Genomic DNA, 10,082 nt, shown 5'->3' with positions numbered 1-10,082 from the left:
AATAGTAACTTAATGCGGTTTTTGCGGTATCCACGGTTTTTGTGATTTGCGGTTCAGTAAGAAAGTCATCAAAATACATTCAAACCAAATACAATTTTTACGGTTTTCAGTTTGATTCGATTCGATTTACGATTTTACTTTTGGATTGGTTAAGATACGATGAACCCTAGTTTGGAGAATCCAAATTCGCATACATAAGGCACAGAATAGATACATTGGAGATTGTGAAACAAACCCAAAAACAAAAACAAAAGCAAAACAAAGCAATGTCTGGTGTGTGGGTATTTGACAAGAAAGGTGTGGTGAGACTAATAACAAACCCAACAAAAGAATCATTCGAACTCAAAACAACAACAACAACTCCTCATCAAGGAACAGCTACTGCTCCAGGTGCAAGACCAAGACTTCTTGTATATCTTCCAACAAACCAAGTCATTAATTCTTTCTCTCAACTCGAACAACTACTCACTGAACTCGGTTGGACTCGTTACAACTCTAACTCACACATTGTTCAGTTTCATCGTTCAGAAACATCAACACACCTTCTTTCTCTTCCTAAAAATTTCTCTAGTTTTAAGCATTTTCATATGTATGACATTGTTATTCAAAATCGTTCTTTCTTTCAAGTTTGTGATCCCACTTCCTACTACTAAGTACTACTAACCCTAGCTAGATACCTTAATTTCTAGTTACTTGTCCCTAGCTAGCTACATACACACTTAACATGCATTGTGTACTACTAGTACTACCATTTTGATGATGATGATGATGATGATGATTATGAACGTGTAATGTTTTGATCATGTATATCTCTTGTTTAATTAATTATTAACTATTCTCAATATTTTGTGCTTGTTTAATTTGATGTACTTTCTCCGTCCCAAAATATAAGCAAATATTAGTCTAACAAATTTGATGTATTAGGTCCAAAATTTGGACTAAATACGTTCAATTTTGTTGACCAACTTTTGTTTATATTTTAGGACGGAAGAAATACGTCATTTGTTTGAAATTTGAATTCAATGGATTTTTTTTTTTTTTTACAATAATTCAATGGAAAATTTAAACGACTGTATCATCGCCATTGAGTGATTTATTTGTGCCAATAGTGGTCAGCTTCTTATTTTTGTTACATGGTTAGCTTCTTATTTAATATTGTTTATGTTATATTTCTTGTATTCAGTGTATTTATTGTTAAATTGAGTATGTATTTCATCTAATTAAAGATTAATTATATGCTATTGATTTTTTAAGAAGGAATTATATGCTATTGATGAATACTATAAAATGCACCAAATTTTCTTTAGTTTTCAAAATTCTGAAAATATATATATAGCGTTTTTTTTTTTTAATTTGAAAGTATATGTACATATGTAGTCAAACATATGTCGTGATAAAGATTAAAGACCCCCCTAGTGTTTAAGGATATTTCGAATCGAAAATATAAATTGACGAATAAATTTAATTTATAAGAAATTAAAGATTTTTTTTATAATTTTACCAAATGAAGTTTTCATAAAAAAAAAAAATCAAAAGTTTACTCGACTTGGATTCAAGGAGTTCCCTAGGGTCGGGACATAAGTCAACGGTCAAAAATGCCGATAAAAAGTTTTTGTTAAATTTTTCTAATTTCGCATTCAAACTCTAAATTATCAATAATTTTTTTTTAAGAATTAGAGGAATAATGTCAAAACAAAGTACTAAAATTCATTTCTAAAGTGTTTACTAGTATATTTTAAATAACATATTAAGGCAAGTATCAGCTTGATCCGTATAGAAATTACCTGCAAACAGAATTCTAATGTGTCTATTGAGTGAAGCAAACAAATACATTCACATGTGACTATTTCTTGACACAGATGATCAACAACCATTAATTAACCAAACTAGTTTAATAAAAAAAATTTTAAAAAAAAAATTAAATAAAAAAAATAAAAACAAAGCAACTAGTTAGCTAACTAGTTACGATTTCAACTGATATAAGTTGAAAACAAACTAGTGGCTTGGCCAAATACTGATCTTAACAGTGGAAATATGCGAACAAGGATTCTCAAGTCATGTGTTTTCTTTCCTTCTTGATAGTGAAACTTATCTGATGTGTAAAAAGCTGAATTAGATGATGCAAGCAGATTATAAATAAGCTGATAGCTGTCAACTTCTCAAGGCTGCAATGTTAGTGTACTTTAGTACTGTCTTATTAGTGTATATTTTTGCATCACAAGTTTCATCATTTTGGGTCTATAAAGCTATAAGGCTACTCAAGTTATAGACTCTATTGTATGGTCATAGAGCTATGACTCAAATTTCTTCAACTAGCTAGCTATAGGGAGGGGGATGACAGGTAAACATCTTTTAATATTAATATTTGTTTCAAATATATTATTGCGTTCTTTTTTTTTAATATATATATAAATAAGGTAGACGGACAACAAGCTGCGCTGCTAATCTTTTTTGAATAGCAAAACTCAATCTTTGAAAAACTACATCCCTAAACCTAATCGTAACGACATTACAATGCATCACCTTTTGAACTCTTTTCAAAAGGTTTACGGCTAAATTCAAAAGTGTCGAATGCAAATGATATAAAAACGTGTTGATTGTCAGAGCATGCTTTCTCATGTTTGAACATTTTGTTTGAGACAGCTTTGAGGGCTGCCCGTCCCATAGTAAAATCTCCAACCCCTAGTCCCACAAGTAGGGAAACTCCAATCAAATCTACACAAGCATGTTTCTCACATACTCATCCAAACACTAGAACATCCGCTGAACGAAGTGTCGATCTCGCTTCTTGTGAGTCAGTCAAGAAGTTCACTGGTGCCTCTTTCTTCACAGAGATTCCAGCATGCCTAAAAATATCAAAAAACATATCTCTGACCAAGTCATGCCTGTATTTGAAGTCGGGAAGCTCCCTAAATGCTCCCCAAGAGGGTCGAGACACGCTTTACGACAAACAGGACAAACCTCATCCTTATGAATTATTGGAATTATGAGGCGGTACCTAAGGATGGTACGATACTCAACCGGGGACATGTGTTGGCCTAACCTATCGATAGAGATAGAGAGAAGAAAATATTCAACATGTGCCGCTTTCAAACACCCAAAAACTTTATTTATTTTTTTTTTGTCTTGTGGTCATGCTAAAATCAATTTCCATGTCCTAAACAATTTTGCCAAAAAGAACACTCGCCAAAAGATGTTGGAATTTAGGGGGGACAATGTCCTTGATAGCAAAATTGCTAAAGTCATAAGTCGGAATTGTGTCCCGAAGACCGTCCAAAGGATTGTTAAAATCCAAGTCCATACCACATCTTTCGCTGTCTCTCAATATATGATCTTACAAAACACAAGATTGAGCCCTAAAAAGTTACAAAGGCATATGAGGTGGCCTTTACTGCTGAATATAATCCTAACCCTCAAACTTAATGGTTAAAGAAGCAATCCTCTATTGAATGTCTCAAAAAAACGAATCTCCTCCAACCACGATGTTTTCAACCGTCACTCTCAACTCTTTATCAAACGAAACAACTACTCCTCCATGTAAATTGATTGGCATGTCCTGAGGTCGAAAAAAAGTTTGGCAATACTCATGGATGACCGAAGTAGAAGAAACTCACTTTGTAGATCTCTTAACTTATGAAGAATATGCATTAACTCAACAGCTCTGAAAACTCTTTTTATGGTAACCTCCTCTATAAAACCTCTATCTCGACTAACAGCACCTCCAAACAAGGGCCTCTCAATGTTCGAAAGAAATGACCCCTTACGAAATTTGCGCTCAATTACTTTAATTATAACAAAATTTTATTGAACAACTAATATATTTATTTAATATATAATATAAACAAAATAAATGACTTTTTATAATCTGTATAAAATGTTCAAATAAATAATTTAAAATAAGAAGATAAAACGTATAGTCAAACAGTATGCAGGACTACTTTGGTGACTGATATTCGGCAGTGGTCCAAAAGTAACAAAGTTATCTCACTTTTTGAATGGCCAAAGTATATGATGGGGCCTTTTGGGGAATGAGAGAGATTTGCAATTTATGATATGATGGCTACGAAAACAAATTGACTCTGTGAACTGAATTACACCTTCTGATTTGACATACCAACTGACCCATAGAGTGTACCAATAATTCCCCATTCCACACCTACACCCTTGGTATAGTATAGTAAAATAGAGTTCGTTATTTCAGATTTACTATATCAATTAAATTTATAAAATGGAAAAAACTAACATACACAGCTTAAAGACACATGTTAATGATAAAATAAAAAAAAATTATTGTAATTTGTGTATTTAATTCACTTTTTAAATTTTTTGCATAAAATTTCAAAAAATATTTCGTGTTTTGAATGTTAGAAAAACCCTTTATAAATTTAGAAAAATGTCAAATATTGTCTCTGGAATACTAGTTAAAAAAATTAAAGCAGACAAGATAAATGAGCGAATGTGTGTAAGTCCGGTTAAACATGACCGACTATATAGTAAAAACATTTTGAAACTTGTATAGTAAACTTTTTTTAAAATGTAAAAAACATAATATTTTCAATATAAAATTCTTATCATAGAGCATAGACCATCTTGGTACCCAATAAATGTGTCTATTGGGAAGAAAATACAAGTAATAATTATTGATTTCAGTTCTTGGAACATTCTATTTTTATGGTTCACATACTATTTTAATACTTTTTTTATCTTTAATCATAATTAAAAACTCACTTTTAAAATTTATTGACCGATATACTAGTATTTGGGTTATTCAATGAATTTGAAAAATTGACTTTTGCTTATAAATTGATGGAGTATCTAAATCTTGAAATACAACAATGATATAAAGATAGGGTGATGATAAACAATATCCTTGGGATAACGGTTAAGGAAATAAAGGTAAAATTTTAATTTGAAAAGATTCATTTTTAAAATTTTAAGTCATTTGTCAAAAAAAAATATTTGTCATTTTTTTGAAATGAATGAATGGATAGATAGATAGAAAGAAAATGAGTGTTTATTAAAAAAAAATGATTTTCATTGTCAACTTCATTCTTGCCATGGTGGATATGAGATTTGAATAACAAATTGACACATATTAGTTCGATGTGTCAAATGTTAGAACACATTATAAAAACCAAACAAAAATTGGTACTGTCAATGATAATTTTGGTTAACAGAATTTTGAATTTGAGATTTTTAAATGTTTTTCTTTCATCTTAGGACTAATATGATATAGTGTGGCGCTTTCAAGAACGAAAGTAACTGTTTATTCGATTTTTGACATCAAAATATTGATGTCCAATTATTATTTTATATATAATATGACACTTAACATTAAAAAAAACCCACATAATTTGCAATGGCCTAAGGAAGAAGCAGCCCAAACAGAGATTTTATGCCTCAATATTTTGAAAAGAAAAATGTATTAAAAGATTTAATTGATTATCTTCTTAACCTAAGTTTAACTAGTCTCAACAAAATTTATTATTATTTTTTTTTAATTTAAAAGTTCTCAATATAAAATTTGATAGGCTTTTAAATATTGGGTCAGTCCTAATTTAAATAAATACCACTCTGATCTTAAATGTAAGCAAAGATTAGTTTTTCATATTTATTGAGTAATTAATGTATTTGGTCTATAATATAGATAATATATATTAGTTATTTAATAAATTTAAAAAAAGACTTTTTTACTAATATTTGAAGGAAAATGCTAACTAGTTAAGGAATCAAAGATTGTAAAAACATCTTGAGATTTATATAATCAAACTCTTAAAAATATTAAAGGTGTTATTTTCAATATAAAACTTACTTCGTTTAGTTCCTTAACTAATGTCACAGGGGCACTAGTTAGTATGATCCACATTTACAATCGGACGGAGTATAATTATAATTTTTTTTATAGATGAGTGATCTAGTGGCTACACACCTAGTATAAAAATGATAGAAAGGGATTCAGACAATCTCATAAAATATCTTCACAACCAATTAGGCCATAATAATGGGGCCAAATAGGGCTTTGTCTAACTTGAAAGAGTAGTTCAAGTGTGATGCATAGTGCATAAGTCATGAATATAACATTACAACGAATATGAATTTTACAAAAGGTCACGTTGTGACGTGTATCCTGATCAATTACCTCTCTCATGTGACGTGACACCACGTTGGCAGGTGCCACGTATGCGGTAAACAATCACATCATCAAAATAGATGAAGTAGGGACAATTTGATTGACGTTTTACAATTTCAGAAAATATTTAACGAATTTTAAAATTTCAAAGGTATTTGGCATTTCAATCGTTGAACAATGATGTAGTGCTTCAATTCTCATTTGGTTCACCATGTGAAATTAAGAGGACCGATTGGGTCCTTTTTAAAGTTCCCTTATACTTTTGGAAACAATTCTCACTTAGTTCATCATACAAAATTAAGAGGGCATTTAGGTCTCATTCAAAAAAAATCAAAAGATGAGTCACATGAGGAGGAAATAAATGTCAACCGTATTTGGAAGACTTTTGGAAAACAATCGAAACTTGTGTCTAACGGCAAGTTTAAGCACAGAGAGAAAACTATAAGATAAACAACTCAAGTGTTGTTGTGACTATATATATCCATTGTGAGTGGTACCTGTGATCATGGACAACATCACCAGCAAATCATGCAAGGTGGATTCCCTAGTCTGTCTGCAGGACAGTCAGTTCTACCAAGTTTAGAGATTGTCCATCAGCATGCTTTAGATTGCCTACATTCAAATTAGGAACTTGCAGCTTCTCCAAAGTTCTAACAACTTCATCCATGTTAGGCCTGAACTTGGACTCTAATGATAGGCATTGCAGAGCAAGAGTGGCTACCTTGTATGCCTCTTCTGTCAAATACTGCCCTTTAAGCTCACTGTCCAACAGACCGAAAATCTTGGTTTTGTCGGCCAGGTGCGGCTTTATGTATTCCACCAAGTTGTCACTTCCATATTTAGTCATGTCAAGTACCAACTCACCAGTTAATATTTCCAGCAGGACAACTCCAAAACTATAGACATCACTCTTAGTAGTAAGATGGCCTACAATAACAACGGTTTTAGCTATTAACCGTAAGTAAGGCTACTAAGTTGAATCAGTAATACCTTAACAAAATATAAAAAAAATGAGAAACATCAAGCCGAAAATACCCGAGTCTACATATTCGGGATCTGCATATCCCTCAATTCCCATTATCCTGGTGGAGACGTGGCTTCCGTTGTCATTCGGACCATCCCTTGCCAGTCCAAAATCAGAAAGCTTTGCATTATAATCCTGTAATCAAATCCAGAATTATGATTCGGACATGTTATCCAAATAATCACTTGCATTTATCTATCCTAGGTTTCTTTATTATTTATTATAAGACAGTGAAAGAATGAAAGTGTACATACAGAATCCAACAAGATATTTGAAGTCTTGAAATCTCTATATATCACTTTTGTTGTAGCACTGTGCAGAAATGCAAGCACTTTGGCAACATCAAGAGAAACCTTCAGACGGATGCTCCAAGAAAGAGGTTCGACAGCATCTGGATCTGGCTCTCGCTTTCGATATCCTGTTTCAATAACATTTTCAATGTCAAACTTCTTCTGAAGTTAAAAACAGATGGAAAAGATGGGGACAAATAACTCACTGCTGAACAAGTGATCTTCCAAGCTTCCAAGGGGCATAAGTTCATATACGAGAAGGCGGCATTCATCTTCAAGGCAATAACCAATCAATCTCACTAAATTAGGATGAGAAAACTTTCCAAGATAGTTGACTTCAGCCTAGATGTGAAAACAAAAGCATTGTAAGATAAACATGTACCGTCTGCATGCACAATCAAAAATAAATTCCTTAGTTTTCCAATCATAACTAATTACTAACATAGTTGACTTCATACTTATAAGATAGTTCAACGGCTAATTCTACTAAACACTATAAATTCAATTGGCTATACTATCAGCTTCCTAATTTATCTGCTAGTTTATAAGTTATTCGTTATAAATTAACTTATCAACTATCCACCGTTATTTGCATAACTATTAGCTTCCTAATTACAACATTAGGAGCAAATAATTTAAATAAGTAGATTAAACTCACCAACCACTCCCTATGACCCTGTAAGCTCTTTGGTCTTAGTCTTTTGACAGCAACAGCAATGCCAGTGCCAGGTTTGGTAGCAGCCAATGAATTCTGATGAATCCACCCCTTATAAACCAATCCAAAACCACCATCTCCTGTTATACTATATGGATGGAAATTTCCAGTGGCTATCTCAAGTTCTGCAAAGGTATATCTCTTCAAATTGAACGACAGCAAGATATCACGGTCACTTCTTCTAGCATTCTGAGGCCCTGATACAGCGGAAACAGAAAGGTCTAAAGTTTGAGAAATTAAAACGAAATTGAAATGAATGGTGGATGACCCGATCAGAACTTGATACCAGGCGGCCGAACGGATTATACCATCTTAGAGAGTTTGGCCTAACTCAACCTATAAAATCCGCTTGTAAGAGTCTCACTTATAAACACGTATTCAGACCATATGGTGATAAGTGATAAGGTATTCAGTATTCTTATAAGTTATAACCTTAAGGAACGAAAATGAAATTCTATTGACTAATGTTGTAAAACTTCTATTATTACTATATAATAGAATTGTTATGATCTTTAATTTTAGTATATAAATATTGTTTTAGGGAGTTCAGCTGAAAAGAAAAATAGATAGCGGAAGCAATAACAATAATTGAAAGAAACAAAACAATGATCAGAACAAATAATGTTTGGCATAATAAATGTTGTTCATTGATGTGTATACGTTGGATAGTATCAATATTGTTTCCAAATAGGAGTAAGTGTGAGTATTACATTCGGAATGGAGTCAAACCACCACCATCAAATATGTCATTGAGTGTGCAACTTGATCGGTTTAAGAAATTAAAACCCTCCTTGTGTAAATGCAAAGAAGGTTTCGTCATAACTCTGCATATTTTTTGTGTTCAACTACATAGATTTTCCGCGATATGACTAACATAACTTTTATTTTATTGTGACATAGAATGTGATATATACTTCAAACAATCATTATTTATAGTGGGAGAGATTGGTGGGAATGATGAAGAAAATTTTGATAGTATATTATATAAGATCATGACGCATACCTTTTAGGATTTCGGAGAACGATGACAGAAATAAGCATGAGAAGCGGAACTACCCTCATCATTACTAGTGTTTCAGAGAATCGGGTCTTACCTTATGTTGAAACGTCTGATGGGATAAGTTTATATAACTGAACGGCTGAGGGCAGGGACCTCTCGTTGGGCTCTTGTTTCTGAGCTATGACTTGTCATTTCGTCTATTTAAAAATAAAATAAAAACTAATATGGATCTTAGGGTAATTTATTTATTTTTAATGCAGATATTCAAACTATGTTAGGGTAGAGAGTTCCCAACAATATTCCTTCTGCCTCTCATTATTTTGCCAGATGGTTTGACAATTTGGTTAGCATTTGTCAAAAGAGTGACCCAAAAAAAGGTAGTACGGCTTGACAAATCCTAAAGGGTCCAAATTACTATAAATAAATAGCATAGAGAATCATGTGGAGGGGAGTATTATCCAAAGTCAAAAGATTTTGCAACCTCATTATTATCTAGTAGGGCAGGGTTAACTGTACTGAAAAAACAACATACAATACAGTATACAGGAATTGTCATCATTTGGCTGGTGGTTTGGATGATTTGGCGAATAAGGAATGATGCAATTTTCGCTTATAAAGCTCAAAATATTCATGAAGCGGTTGAGAGAATAAAATATATCTCTTGAAAATTGTTGGCATCGAAGCCTCACTCTCCTTATTTGTTTTATGAATGGAATGTAAGTCCATTATATTGTATAATTAAGCAATAGTTGGGTTTTGTCGACTTGTAGGGGGTTTTGTCGACTGTCTTCGCTAGGTTTAGTACCCCTTGTACTTTATTTCATTTTAATATATTCATGTTTTTTTTGGCCGTTAAAAAAAATATACTATACTAGTAGTTACATAAGATTTTAGTATATCCAAAGAAAGTTTGTATCATATTC

General features: G+C 32.3%; 1 protein-coding gene across 1 annotated transcript; it reads right to left on the bottom strand.

Annotated features, from left to right (window-relative positions):
• Nucleotides 1-6,425: 6,425 nt before the first annotated feature.
• Nucleotides 6,426-8,979, bottom strand: LOC123896660 (receptor-like cytoplasmic kinase 176). Its single transcript, XM_045947025.1, has 6 exons — nt 8,889-8,979; nt 8,103-8,470; nt 7,651-7,786; nt 7,409-7,572; nt 7,166-7,289; nt 6,426-7,057 (listed from the first exon to the last, which is right to left on the bottom strand). Exons 1-6 carry the CDS (start codon nt 8,977-8,979, stop codon nt 6,675-6,677), a joined length of 1,266 nt encoding a protein of 421 aa, XP_045802981.1. The 3' UTR covers nt 6,426-6,674.
• Nucleotides 8,980-10,082: the final 1,103 nt, after the last annotated feature.

This window comes from Trifolium pratense, linkage group LG7 (genome assembly GCF_020283565.1).
Source record: "Trifolium pratense cultivar HEN17-A07 linkage group LG7, ARS_RC_1.1, whole genome shotgun sequence".
Taxonomy (NCBI): Eukaryota; Viridiplantae; Streptophyta; class Magnoliopsida; order Fabales; family Fabaceae; genus Trifolium; species Trifolium pratense.
Note: the sequence above shows the minus strand (reverse complement) of the source record. Positions and strands in the feature narration are given on the sequence as shown.